At 40.5% G+C, this 15363-nt stretch overlaps 1 protein-coding gene across 1 annotated transcript in view; it reads right to left on the bottom strand.

Annotated features, from left to right (window-relative positions):
* PDE6B (phosphodiesterase 6B) overlaps window positions 1-15363 on the bottom strand; it is an 86135-nt gene that overhangs the window by 41544 nt on the left and 29228 nt on the right. Inside the window, exons 2-5 of the mRNA XM_043971234.1 lie at window positions 10014-10166; window positions 1373-1462; window positions 440-580; window positions 226-300 (exon numbers count right to left, since the gene is read on the bottom strand). Coding sequence (XP_043827169.1) covers window positions 226-300; window positions 440-580; window positions 1373-1462; window positions 10014-10166 — 459 coding nt within the window. The remainder of the gene's footprint in view (window positions 1-225; window positions 301-439; window positions 581-1372; window positions 1463-10013; window positions 10167-15363) is intronic.

Here is a 15363-nt window from a genome sequence, read left to right on the forward strand (position 1 = left end):
CCCACATGTACATCTTTACTTTCCAAATTGTAAACACCAACACAGCTGAGCTGTACCATTAGGCCCAGACTTAGGTCTACCATTATCCTAGAGGGTTTAGGGTCACCTCTCTCAGCCTCTGCCCTTGGCTGGGTATTTTCTTTCTTCCCCCACAAGGGATTATCCTAAACTTAAAGGATAGCAGAGCTACTAACGTCTCCCACCAGAAACACCCCAGGAACTTACTCTGCCATCAGGAGTTCTCGGGCCTGAGTACGGTTGAGCTTCTCCCATAAGCACTGGCCATATATCAAAGAATTCCTATGGAGGAAAGAAATGTATTGTGGTTAATGCTGGACAGACATCTGTGTAGGACTTAAGAAAAGTGTCTGATTCTGAGACAGCAGGGGATGTTAGCTCTGGAGGAAGTCATGTCTCTGTCTGTCCTTAGGTGACTCACCTTCTCTTTAGTCATATCCAGGAGACCCACAGAGTAGCGGTCACAGTTTAGGTAGGCTCGAACTGTGTAGAAGGCCTTGTGGAATTGTCTCTCAATATCTGTAAGCTCCTCAAACACCTTATTGGCTGACCAAAGCAGTACCTGAGGATAAAAACACCCCAGTTGTACCCCATGAAGATCTCAGCCACCCACACTTCTGCTAAGCATAGCTATTTGATCCTAGGGCAGGACTGGTAGTGGGAGAGGGCAGATGGGAAATAATGGGAAGTGTTTCCAAAGCAAAAAAGAAAAGGGACCCTAGTTAGAGAATGTATTGAATGATCCAGTCAACCTTCACAGAGCATCTCTAGGTGCCCAGCCTTTCATATGGTTACAAATTGAGGGAAACAAATGGGTAACAGAATAAGGTTGGATCCATAAAGATCTCAGAATCCTGGAGAGAGGTAAGAGCAACAGATTCAGACCTTACTCTCAGTGAGTTTCCACCCAAGGTAGGATACAAGGGGTCTATTAAAACCCCTCTGTACCTTCAATTTTTCTCTTTCTCTCCTCTCAACCTTGGCTAGCCAGGCATGGGACCTGATCCTTCAACAAGGGAACTTTACCCCATTTGGGTTTAATTTTCTCTAGAATGCCATCGTTACTGGGTGAGTTGATAAAATACTTCTCCTTCCCCCCCATGGGAAATGTGGGAGAGCAGGACTGGAGGAGGGTAGGGAGAGGGAGGAGAAGAAAAAGGAAGAAAGGGAGGGGGGAAAGGAGAGGGAGACAGAGACAAAGAGACAAATTTAGAAAGGAGTGGTAGAGAGGGAAGAGGACAGAGAGAGAACATTTTTAGATTGGTTGAAGGGAAGAGCTGTTTCCCTCTCCTGGGTTGGCTAGAGGGAGGTGAGAGGGTGGGTGGTATCTGAGTCCCCTCAATCAGTTCATTACCTGGCCTCTTCGGGTCTCACAGTTGTGCAGATAGCTCAAATGATAGATTTTCAGGTTTAAGGTGGCAAAATTCAGATACTTCAAGAAAACCTGAAAGAATGATTTTTTGAAATCTGAAAGTCATAAAAGATACATCACTAGATCTTTACAGATCATTTTGGGGGGGGGCGGGCAATGGGGATTAAGTGACTTGCCCAGGGTCACACAGCTAGTAAGTGTCAAGTGTCTGAGGCCGGATCTGAACTCAGGTCCTCCTGAATCCGGGGCCGGTGCTTTATCCACTGCACCACCTAGCTGCCCCTTTACAGATCATTTTGCAAAAATCTATTGTACTTACCCGAAAGGAAAATGAGATTTTATCCATTATTTAACTCACAGGGATCAGACTTAACCAAGCCACTTAACCCTGTTTACCTCAGTTCCTCATCTGTAAAATGAGCTCGAGAAAGAAATGGCAAAGTACTCCAGTATTTTGGCCAAAAAAACCCCAGATGGAGTCACAAAGAGTCGGACATAACTGAAACAACTGAACAAGGTCCACACAATTCCTTCTTCAGCTTTATTTTTAAAATTTTTTTTAAATTTTTGGTGAGGCAATTGGGGTTAAGTGACTTGCCCAGGGTCACACAGCTAGTAAGTGTTAAGTGTCTGAGGCCAGATTTGAACTCAGGTCCTCCTGACACCAGGGCCGGTGCTCTATCCACTGCACCACCTAGCTCCCCCTTTATTTTATTTATTTTTTTAAATTTTGGTGGGGCAATGAGGGTTAAGTGAGTTGCCCAGGGTCACACAGCTAGTAGGTGTCAAGTGTCTGAGGCTGGATTTGAACTCCTGAATCCAAAGCCATTGCTTTATCCACTGCACCACCTAGCTGCCCCGTAAGAAGTGCCCTTTCAGAAGGTTAATGTCTTCAAAGGACATATATAGTTTTTTGGGTTTTTTGGTTTTTTTGTTTTGTGGGGAGCAGACAATGAGGGTTAAGTGAATTGCTCAGGGTCACACAGCTAGTAAGTGTCAAGTGTCTGAGGCTGGATTTGAACTCAGGTTCTCCTGTATCCAGGGCCAGTGCTTTATCCACTGTACCACCCAGCTGCTCCTTCTTCAGCTTTAGGAAGTTGTTTTTTTTAGACAAAAAAATTTTAAGTTCAGTCACAATCACTTTGAACCTCCAGTTAGGAATTTTTTTTTGTTTTTGGTTTTTTGGTGAGGCAATTGGGGTTAAGTGACTTGCTCAGGGTCACACAGCTAGTAAGTGTGTAAAGTGTCCAAGACCGGATTTGAACTCAGGTCCTCCTGAATCCAGGGCTGGTGCTCTATCCACTGTGCCACCTAGCTGCCCCTAGGAAAATTTTTAACATATAGACAGAGGTTGGACTTTTTGTCTAACTTTACACTTATAGGTATATTTAAGTAACCTTTGGCTTCTTTATAAATGAGGTAAAATTCAGTTTACTGAAAGTGTTTGGATAATGAAATAGCACATTATATTATAGTATTTGTGGATAAATAAGGAGAAAGAGAAGTTGCAGGAAAAACAAGCCTTCTCTCAGGTCTTCTGCTCTGAGAAACCTACAGAGCTGATGACCTTCTTCAATCTTTCTTTTCTGCTACATCTCAGTCCTTTGTGCCTCAGAGATGTGCTGGAAAGTCACACGCTCCAATTTCTAGAATTCCTCCCTATTCCAAGTAACTCAGGGCTTTTATACAGGACCCAGATGGCATAATAAAATCACTAGCCAATTGGAATAGATCTCTTGTCTGGCATTATTTCACCTCATCCAATGACTTTCAAAGATTTTTCACACTAAGGTCTTTTGATTGATTGCTTGAGATATTATTTCACCTCCTTAAGGTATCAAAAGCTAGGTGGCAAAGTGCATAGAGTGCCAAGCCTGAAGTCAAGAAAACTCATCTTCCTCAATTAAAATCTGGCCTCAGACACTTACTGACTGTGGGGTTCTGGGCAAGTCACCTAACCCTGTTTGCCTCATTTGTAAAATGAGTTAGAGAATAAAATGGCAAACCACTCCAGTATCTTTGCCAAGAAAACCCCAAATCAGGTCATAAAGAGTCAAACATGCCTGAAATGCCTGAACAATAAGAGTTAAGGTATTGGAGTTAAAATGGGTTAGGGGGTTTCAACCCCACTCTTACTTATATGATCTATTTGATGTCAGAAAGGGATTTTTTTTTTGCTCATTGTGATACTTTTAACAATCTTTCTTAGACAAATAGAATCTTAGTGTTGAAAGGAGAACTATATAATGGTTCAGTACCATGTGTTATAGTGGAAAGCTCACTGGGTTTAAAGTCCAAGGACACTTGTTTGGCTCCTAGGTCTGCTATTTACTACTTAAGTGACCTTGGCAGTTCACTTCTAAGCCTGTTTCCTCATCTGTCAAATGAGGGTACTAATGATCTTTAACAGCTTTTTCAGCTCTAAATACTATAAGTGGTCATTTAGTGATGGGGAGACTACTACCTCCTGAGGCAGGTATACACTTCTGGGGAACTCTAATTGTGAGGAAATTCTTTTTCCTTAGATTGAGCTGAAATCTGCCTTCCCGTATCTTTCATCTGTTGTACCTAGTTTTTTCCCCTAAGAGTTAAACAGAGTAGGTATTCTACATGATATAATTCTTCTACATCTCTTCATTACATAGCAGAAAAAACAATGGTGAGAAGGTAGCAGCCTTGGTTTCAAGGTCACCCTGGAATCTGGCACTGTGAGGAATCCTCTTGTCCCCAGGAATGCCCTGGATTCTGTAACTGTAGCAAGTAATCCTTCACATGGTGAGAGCTGGGAATCTGGTACTGGGAGGTTTTTGTTGTTGTTGTTGTTGTTGTAAAAACATCACTGTATGGAGAACTCATAACACAGCTTAGATACAAAGATATAAAGAGACAAGTTTGGAGATGCACAGAAAATAATAAGCCCTCCCATCTGGGCATTGCATTACAATTTTCAAAGTACTTTTACATACAATAATCTCATCTGAACCTTATTATAGTCCTTTTTGAGCTAGGCAGGAGATTATTATCCTCATTTTATAGATTAGGAAACTGAGGCAAAATGACTAGAGGAACACAAAAATAGTAAGTGGAAGAGTTGGGACTTGTGCCAGGTCATCAGAATCCAAGATCAGTGCTTTGCTTTTGATGCCTATCAACCCTCTCTGTTGCCTTATATAGGCACAAATAGCTGGATACACACATATGCATAACTATATACACACACATACAAATACAAATATACATATATATGCACACATTTTGTGTGTGTATGTGTGTAAATACACACATATGTATATATTTATATACACAAAAAAGATACAAAGATACACAAAAAGAAAAGTACAGACATCCATAGGTGCAATCCATGCATATCAAGATACCCAAAGGGATCCATCCATTCCATCCATCCAATCATTCAAGCAACATGCTGAGAATCTATATTAAGCACTTGCTGGGCACTGCAAGAAATATGAAGTTTAGATAAGACATAGTCTCTGCCTTCATGGAGATTATTGTCTAGTCAGGAGATCAAACATAAGCATAGAGAGCTACTATACCAAATTTTACATAATAAGTTCATTGAGAAGGTTTTTGGGGAAAAGACATGTGAGGTTCAAGGGGGAAGGCATGTCATTACAGACCAGGAAATCAGAAAAGACTATATGAGGAGGTGGCATTTGGATAGGACTTTCAGGGATGGACAGAAACTCAATAGGGAAAAAGGGGAAAGGAGTCCATTTCAAACACAGGGAACAGTAAAAACAAAGAAACAGGCAGGCGAATGTGGGGCATGTTTGGAAGGCAGTGAGTTATCCAGTTTGATTGAGCCACAGAATGGCTGGAGAAGAGTATTATAAGAAAAGCCTAGATATGTGCAGTGACTTGAGAATGATGTACTAGCATGGTAGCAGAAGGAAACAAATGTGTGTATATGGGGGAACATGCAAGAAATGGAATCAACAGGACTTGGCAAGTTATTGTAAGAGAGGTAAGGGAGATAGAAGGTGCAAAGATAAGCTCAGGGTTTCAAAAATAGAAGACTGGATGAATGGTGGTGTCACAGACAAAAAGAATGAAGTCAGAAGGTCAAGTTTAAGGGGAAAGGTCATGAATTCAGTTTTGGATTTGTTGAATTTGAGGTGTTGACGGGACATCGCTGGTCATCTTACAGACAGTTGAAATTCATTAGATCATAGATTTAAAACTGGTGGGGAAGGGGCAGCTAGGTGGTGCAGTGGATAGAGCACCGGCCCTGGATTCAGGAGGACCTGAGTTCTAATCTAGCCTCAGACCCTTGACACTTACTAGCTGTGTGACCCTGGGCAAGTCATTTAACCCCAATTGCCTCACAAAACAAAACAAAAAAAAACTGGTGGGGATCTTGGAGGTCATCAAGTCTAACCCCCTCATCTTAAAGATAGGGAAATTGAGGTTCCAAGCAGTCAAGTGACTAATTAGCCTAGGGTCACACAACTAGTAATGTCTTATTTTTTTTTTTTTTTACAACTAGTAATATATGAAGCAGGATTTCAGCTCGAGTCTTTCTGACTATAAGTTCAGTACTCTGTCCATTAAAGGGGACAGGAAGACAATGAGTGGAGTGGTTATAGGAGTGAGAGAAGAAGGAGATTGCAGTATCTCTGAAGCCCAGGACATAAAGTATATCCAGAAAGAAAGGTCTTCCTCTACTGTCAAAAGTCGCACAGAGACTAAGGGGAGGGGAATTTTTTTTTAAAAGAAACTGTTGAATTTGGTAATTAGGAGCTTATTGACACTTTCAGAGAGCAGATCAGGTGATGTTGTAAAAGTAGAACCCACATGGCTAGAGTCTTAGGAGAGAGTTTGTGTTGAGGGAAATGGGAGTATTGTGGGTAAGCAACTTTCACAAATATGGTATCCAAATAAGCTAGGAGAATATAGGTAGAAAAAGGGGAAAAAATGCCCATTGTTCTGTGAATAGAGAGGACAATAAAGTGGGTGATTTTCAGGAGATTAAGATGCCTCTGAACTGAGGAGAAAATATTTATATGTTCCCCCATCCATGGGAAGGTTTCCTCCCCACCTCTCAACATTGTAGGCAAAGACTCAAAGGACAGCAACTGATTAGTCATTAGAGCAGAGGTCCTTTTTTGGGGGGGGGCAATGAGTGTTAGGTAACTTGCCCAGGGTCAAGAACAGAGGTTCTTTTTTTTTTTTTTTTTTTTTTTTTTTTGCAGGGCAATAAGGGTTAAGTGACTTGCCAAGGGTCACACAGCTAATAAGTGTCAAGTGTCTGAGGCCGGATTTGAACTCAGGTCCTCCTGAATCCAGGGCCGGTGCTTTATCCACTGTGCCACCTAGCTGCCCCCAAGAACAGAGGTTCTTAACCTGGGTTCCATGAACTTGTTTAAAAAAAATTTTCATAAATATGCACTTCAGCACAATTAGGTTCTTTTGTAATCCTCCATATTTTATTTTATGCATCTAAAAGCATTATTCAGAGAAGGTCCCTTAAGCTTTTTCTGACTGCCAAAGGGGTCCACGACACAAGAAAAGGCTAAGAATCTCGGGTTGTTTTTTTTTTTTGTATTCAGGGCCATTAAGAAATATGTGGCATTGTGGTGAGTGTAAGGTAGAAGGAAAGAAGTAAGTTGCAGTGACCGTGTGATTTGGGTATTCATTTTACAAAGAAGAGTGAGGGGGCAGATGCCCCTCTCCTAGCCCCTGACATGGTATTGCATGAAAGCAGAGCATGTGTGGTAGGTGAACCTAAAGCCTCAGGGAAGGTGTGAAACTCTTGGCACCAAGTGGCTTACAATTGAGTTTCTTCCCCTTGATGTGCTGAAGAGTGTTTGTGGAGGGTCGTGATTGTAACCTGGTTGCTAATATTTCCCAAGCAATGTATATCAATAGGGAGTGAATAATGATGAGAGCTGTTGCATCCATTTCTGACTAGTAGAGTTCATTTAAGTCATGGGCACAGCTAGGTTCAGCTTCAGGTTTGAGTTTTCCAAGGAGAATGACTGGTCACTGGGGTCCCAGGAAACCTAACGGTGATGATTCTTAGAAGTTTTGATGAAGGGATGAAGGAGCTGATGCAGCTCAGGTCAGATGGCTTGTCTTCTTAGTTAAGTAGGAGGGGAGGTCATCTGATATAATTATGGAGTACAAGGGAAAAGTTATGTGAGAGAAGAAGGAAGAAGTTAGGAATGGAGGCCCTGGGGAATGACATAGGGGATCCTTCTGATCAGAGTAGTAATGTTGAGCTGCATGAAGGGAAATGCTGAAGTTACAGGTTATGAATTAGTAGTGGGTAAAGTTAGCTTGATTCTATAACTTTCTCCAGTGGCACTCAACAGCCTTGGAAAAGGAATGAAGAAACTGCATGGCAGAATTACCCAGGATTCAGAGTTGAGGAATGGCAAAGGGTCGGGAGAGTAAGAGATTTTTTTAGGCGGTTCATTAGTGAAAAATTAAGGTGGTAAATAATGGAGCTGAATGAGTTATGAAAGGGAAGGAAGAGTGTGGAAGAAAGACTGGGGCAGAGCAATGAATTAAGGGACCAAATATCAGATAAAGGCAAAAAAGTAAGTTTAATGTGAGTGATACAGTGTGGAAGTAGAAGGATATGAGGGTGTGGTCAGAGAGTAGAATTCCTTTTTTTTAGGAGCTTAACAAATGTTTATTAAAATGAATTGAGTTGAATTGTCAATTCCTTTCTGATCATAAACTAGTACAGTTTTAAGTTTCCAGGGGAAGGCAGAGAATAGAGGAAATGTATGACCATTCTAATCACTTAAATAGGGTGGAAGTAGGAGCTTATAAAAGCTAAACCCATGGGGCGGCTAGGTGGCGCAGTAGATAGAGCACCGGCCCTGGAGTCAGGAGTACCTGAGTTCAAATCCAGCCTCAGACACTTAACACTTACTAGCTGTGTGACCCTGGGCAAGTCACTTAACCCCAATTGCTTCACTATAAAAAAAAAAAAAAGCTAAATCCTTGGAAAAGAAATGAACAGAAAGGCAAAAACTTGATTTGAGGAAGTCACATTATTACCTTGGGGAGGAGCAAAGAAGTTATTGGTAGGTTAGAGTGAATAGTGAACATCTGGCACACCGGTGTGCCAGATTTATTGTCCTCTATGGGGTAGCTAGGTGGCACAGTGAACAGAATGCCAGGCTAGGAGTCAGGACTCATCTTCCTGAGTTCAAATCTGGACTGATACACTTACTAGCTGGGCAAGTCACTTAGCCCTGTTTGCCTCAATTTCCTCATCTGTAACATGAACTACAGAACAAAATGGCAACCTTCTCCAATATCTTTGTCAAGGAAACCCCAGATGAGGTTATGAAAAGTTAGATACAATTTAACAACAACAACACAATATTCTCTTTAGCTAGTATTTTTTTTTTTACTTTATAATACCATTTATGTGACACATTACTTCTAAACAAGCCAGACTATTTCGAATCACATACAATAGTAAGAAATCCACTAGAAGAAAATAATGAAACAGGGTTGCATGTCTCTGTGAATACTGGTAATTTGTGATAGTTAATGGACGTTAGCATAGGAAAGTATGATCACTTAATCAAGGATACCTAAAAATCATCACTTTAGAACAACAAGAGACAATCTTGTCTAACCTCTTGTTTCACAGATGTGAAAATTGAGGCCCCAAAACATGAAGTGATTCATCTAAGGTTACATGGGTAACTGTCACATTTGGAATTTGAACCAAATTCTTCTGACTCCAAATCCAGTTTCCGTTAATCCAATCTGTATTCAGACTCCATCAGTTTTTTCTCTGGGGATGGATAGCATTTTTCATCATAAGTCCTTCAGAGTTCTCTTGGATCATTATATTGCTGAGAATAGCTAGAGAAGAGAATTTCCATGTAGTATCATGAAAAGCACTGAGTTCAGAGTCAGAAGACTTGGGATCGAATCCAGCTCTGCCACCAATTACTTGTATAACCTTGAACAAATCTCTGCACTTCTCTGAACCTCAGTCTCTCTATCTATTAAATGAGGGAGTTGGACTGAATGACATCTAAGGTCCCTTCTAGCTCTAAAGCTACAATCCCATGAATCTTCAGGATTTTCCTGAATGTTCCTGAAATTTCAAGAGATGGGGAAGTCAAAGTTGTGACCATAATGGTAGGTCACATGAATTGGCATGGAGAAGGAAGCCATCATATTTGAGACTGAGGAATTGTAAAATTAGGTTTCTGTGACACAGGGGCAATTACCAACATGAATAGCAAAGTTTTTGAAAATAAGGAGAGATGGAATGCCACAAACCAGGAAATAAAATCACTAGAAAAACTGGGAGAATAATCAACAAGGATTGAAAGAAAGTAGTATAAATGGGCTACATTAACATACATGTAGACACAGGCATCAATACTGGGACACAAGGGTAGGCAGACTTGTGCTAAAGTATAGAGATACACATATGTAGACAGATAAGTAGAGCTATGCGCACGCAGGCAAAAAAAGCCAGAGACATTTACATATATATATATATGTATAGATAGATATGTACATAGATAAGTATCCATATAGTATACCAACACATACATACGTACAGAGATAAACAAACAGAGAGACATATGCACTCATCGTGTGTTTGTACAACACTTACATCTTGATCTTCACTGGTGAAAAATGGGCCATCAGTTTTATTTATGGCCATGATTACAGCAACGACATCTTTGCCATTCATGATGGGTGTGGCAAGAATGTTCTTGGTCACATATTCAGTAAGCTCATCTGCAAATGAGCTGAAGTGGGAGCACTGGACAAGAAAGAAATGGAAAATTAAACAAAATTCACGGGTTATTTAAAAATATTATCTTGGATAAAACCCTGCAAAGCTATTTCTTCATCTCCTCTTTAAGGTCCAGCTAGTCTGCTATTCAATAATGAAAATATGAGCCTAATGGGGTGAATGGAACCAACCCAACAATGTTACCATCATGGCTTCCATTCCTACACAGGCTATTTGGATTCACTCTACTCCTCACACACAGACTGGCCCCTGATTCTGGAAACAGACTGAAAATATACACAAATGGATCCTAGACTTACCCATGACCATGTGTTCATACTGATATTTAACCACAGATCCTGACATTGCTCATTATAAACTGTCCTCTGACTCCAAGCACAAAGTTCATGTGTTTGGATTTCGTGATGGAGCACATGTCCATTGGGGAGAGCCAGTAACCTGGTAGAATTGAGAGAGGCAAGAACTTCATTGATAAGGCTCTCAGGGGGTGGACAACAATTCCAGCTGCTGCTAATAAGTCCTAAGGTTGATCAGAACAAGACACTGGGAAGGGAAGGTTTCATATTGAAGAGGAGCAGAACAGACCCTGAGACACAACTCACTCCTTATCTGGTGTTGTAAAGTTGGCTGGCCCAGAGAGCTCTTTTCCTGAAAGACACACACACAGAATTCTGCTCAGAGGATTGCCCTGAGACACAGAGAGAGGCTGGTCTACATTATCCTTTCCAAAGAGAGGTCTCTTCTGATGGGAAGACTCTAGAACAAAGAAATCTTCAACATCCTCCTCCACAGAGGAGAGATAGAGAGACTCTTCTAGTCTATTCTCTTATATAGAGATCTGCCCTTTGGAGGATGGGCCCTGGAAAAGAGAGGCCAGTCTTTAGTGTGTTTCGCCACAGAGAGTTCTCAGTTGTGGTCATGGCAACATTCAGTATGTGATATAAAAATAGAAAAACTTCACTTTGTGGAAAGCATGATGGAAAACACTTGAATGAAAATAAAAAGGAGAAACAGCAGGGCTGCTTTGGTGAGAGTATGCTACAGATAAGTGGATCAAATAGAGAAAAGGAAAGATGAGTTTCTGACACAAAGCAGACGCAGAGACATGACATAATTGTGATGAGGGAATTCGACTATCTGTTGGAACTCTGCCCAAAACAAAGCAGCTGACAAATTCGTGACTTTCCTTAATCACAATTGCAGTCTTCCAGAGGTGAGGAAGTGATGAAGAGAATTATAATTCTGAACATGATACTGACCAACAAGAAGGGACTGAAGCAGAATTAACCAAAACCTTGGGAAGTAGTGACTACTCCACTATTTAGAGGAGAAGAAAGCTGGGTATAATCTGGCCCATACCTTTTGAAGATGGGATTTCACAGTATCCCATGACGTCAGACCCTATGAGGAAAGTTGGTTCAAAGGGTTGGGAAACTTGGGAGAACACAATTCTAGTGATGCCTTCACAGATGATTCAGACCAATGTGGATTCCCAGTTTGCTTAGCAACAAGGTAATTTTTAAAATCTAATTTTTTATATTTGTAATTAACAAGCATTTATTTCTCTCCCTCCAACCTTCTTCCTTAAATTGAAAAAAAAAATAGATGAAAAACCCTTGTAACAAATGTGTAGAGGTGAGCAAAACAAATTCCCACTATGGCCATGTCTAAACATATGAATCATTCTTCACTTTGAGTCTATCACCTCTCATTCAGGAGATAGGTAGCATGCTTCATAATCAGTTTCTTGGAATCATAGTTGATCACTGCATTGATAAGAATTCCTAAGTTTGTTAGAGTTATTTTTCTTTACAATTTTATTGTTACCATAAAAACTATTTTCCTGGATCTATTCCACTTTACTCTGAATCAGTTCATACAAATCTTCCCAAGTTTCTCTGAAACATATATATATATATAATGATTTGTTGAGCAATTCCCAAGTTGGTAATCACTCCATTAAATTCCAGTCCTTTTGAGCTGCTATAAATATTTCTATCCATATGGGTCCTTTTCCTCTGTCTTTGATCCCTTTGGAGTATTGTCCTAGTACTACTAACAGGGTCAATGAGATGATGATAAATGACAATGAAGAAGATAGAACATTTAAACTTCTATTTTGTTTGTATTCTCAGTCAATAAGAATTCTCTTTAAATGGTGGAGAAAAAGAGCAGAAATGATTACCAGGGAATTAAAAATCAAAATAACATTTTAATCTGTGATTTGGATGAAATTATTGAGGGAATGCTTATTAGAATTGCAGAAAGCATGAAGCTGGGAGGGATAGCTAATACAGTGGATGAGAATATCATGATCTGGTAAGATCCCAATAGGTTGGGATGTAAGGTCAAATCTCTAAAATGATATGAAATTAAATGATAATCAATGCAAACTGTCTCATTAAAAAAAGATAGATACAAGATAGGGAAGGTGGGTTTAGACTTTTTCTTGAGAAAAAGACTTGAAGTTTTAAGTGGACCCCAAACTTAAAATGTAACTATGTAGTCTTAGACTTTTGAGAGGCAATGTCCAGAAAGAAAGAGATGGTAGCCCTATAATCCAATGTTATGGTTAGACCACATCCTAAGTATTGGGTACGTTTTATAAGCCAATTTTAGGAGAGACATTGTGAGGGAAAGGGTATGTCATTTATGAACTTTGGAGGTAAGTTCCGTGTTAACCTGGATTTTTCTGTGTAAAGGGGCACAAATACTTGATACATTTCACTTGCTTGGGTTCAGAGACATTTTGTTGTGGTTGATAGGAGCATAGTATTTAGTGCTGATGAGGTCCCTCATTTTACAGATGAAGAAACTGAGATTTGGAGAAGGTAACATAGTCAAACAGGCAGTAAGAAGTGAACCGGGGTTTGAACCTGGGTCCTCTGATTTGAAATTCAGTGGGTTTTTTCCCCACAATTCACCCGGTAGCTATCATACTCTTTCCTTCTCAGACCAGATATCTGCATACCTAAAACCAGAATCATTCCTGCCCGGGCCCCCCCCCCCCCCCCCCCCCCGCCCAATTCAAGGCCTTCTGTTAGGGCTGGAAATGTTGTGATAGGCACTAAGAAAAGTGTGCTAAAACCCATCCTGACATTTATTAAGTGTGTATTAGTACCTGAGTACTGAGTACAAAGAAAAGCAAAAGCCCAGTCCCTCTTCTCAAGGAGCTCACAGTCTCATCAGACTGTGTGCATCTCTTGAAGAATGGCTCTCAGCACAAGAGGACTCTATAGGCCAACCTCATTCCTTTCTAATTCCTTTTTATTTTTATTCTGAATTTAAACACCAAATAGAATGGATGTTTGCATATAGATAGTAGGCCCCCAAAAAAGAGAATGAAATTCCAGATCTCTATTATGTATTTTGTTTTTTTGGTGAGGCAATTGGGGTTAAGTGACTTGCCCAGGGTCACACAGCTAATAAGTGTCAAAGGTCTGAGGTCACATTTGAACTCAGGTCCTCCTGACTCCAGGGCCGGTGCTCTATCCACTGTACCACTTAGCTGCCCCTCTATTATGTATTTTAAGATATAATAAATAATATATTAAAATCAACCTGTAGCTTACTAAAAAAAAAAAAGATTTCTCTCTACAACATACCAGACTTTCTATCCAGCTTTTCCTTAAAACCCTCTAGTGAGAAGGGACCCACTACCCAGAAAAGAAGTCCAGCCAGGTCATTCACTTCCTACTACCAAATCTTCAATGTGCCTCTATTTTTATTTGTGTGTGTGTGTGAGGCAATTGGGGTTAAGTGACTTGCCCAGGGTCACATAGCTAGTTAAGTGTTAAGTGAGGCCGAATTTGAACTCAGGTCCTCCTGACTCCAGGACCAGTGCTTTATCCACTGTACCACTTAGCTGCCCCAATGTGCCCCTATTGCTTCTAGGGGAAAATAAACTCAGTCTGGTGTTTAAAGTCCTTCAAGGTCTGTTCCCTGAATTCACCATGCCTCCTCTCCTCCCATCTCTATGCCTTTTCACAGTCTGTCCGATATGCAAGCTTAGCGCGTGCACCTTGTGCCTTTTGTTCTCTTAAAGCTTCATTCAGGTGTCCCCTGATGCTCCTACTGTCAGGATTCCTTCCTTCCTAAATTGCTTTATTTCCTTACGGTAAGGCACAGGGATATTCAACTCAAATAGAAATGGGGACACTAAACTGTACTTAAGGATCCCTGCAAGTTGCATGTTAATCTAGAAAATCATATATAACTTTTTCCCCATGTTTTATTGTATTTTTATTTATTTTGTTAAATATTTCCCAATTACATTTCAAACTGGTTCTGCCCATACTCTGGAGTATTGTGAGTTGTGTTTTGACAATTCTGGTATGATGGATTAAATGATGGACTTGGTCAAGTCAGGAAGACCTGAGTTCAAATCCAATCTCAGATACTTGCTAGTTGTGTAACCCTGGGCAAAATACTTAAACTCTGGCTGCCTCAGTTTCCTCATTTGCAAAATAGGGATACTAATATCATCTACTTCCCAGGGTTGTCACATGGACATAATGAGATAGCATTTGTAACATGTTTTGTAGGGGGCAGCTAGGTGGCTCAATGGATAGAGCATCGGACCTGGATTCGGAAGGACTTGAGTTTAAATCTGGACTCAGACCCTTTACATTTACTAGCTGTGTGACCCTGGGCAAGTCACTTAACCCCCACTGCCCCACAAAAAACTCACCCCCAAAATAAAAAAATAATGTGTTTTATAAATCTTAAAGCACTATATAAATGTGGGCTATTTGTTTTTATTTATTCTTTGTCTTTTTTGCAACTTATACCCATTGTTCTTGGCTCTTCTCTCTAGGGCCAAGCTTCACTTCAAATACTTAAAAACAGTTAACATGTTCCCTCTTCTCCAGGATAAACATCTCCAATTCCTGCAGATGAGCTTGCTACAGCACGTTCTCAAGGCCCTTTATCATCCTCTGAAGGCACTTTAGCTCATCAATATCCTTCTAAAATGTGGTGCTCAGAACGAAACACAATTCTCCTAATATGAGACCAGCAGGATTTTCACTTCTCTTGTTCTGGATACCGTCCTTCAATTAAAGTGCCCTGAGGTCATGTGGGAGTCAAGTCAAGCCAACAAGCATTTATTAAGTGTCATTTACTTCCCAGGTACTGTGCAAATCCTGGGAATACAAAGAAAGACAAAAGCAAATCCTGCTCTTAGAATGACTTGGATTCAAAT

The sequence above is a fragment of the Dromiciops gliroides genome, chromosome 6 (assembly GCF_019393635.1).
Source record: "Dromiciops gliroides isolate mDroGli1 chromosome 6, mDroGli1.pri, whole genome shotgun sequence".
Lineage (NCBI taxonomy): Eukaryota > Metazoa > Chordata > Mammalia > Microbiotheria > Microbiotheriidae > Dromiciops > Dromiciops gliroides.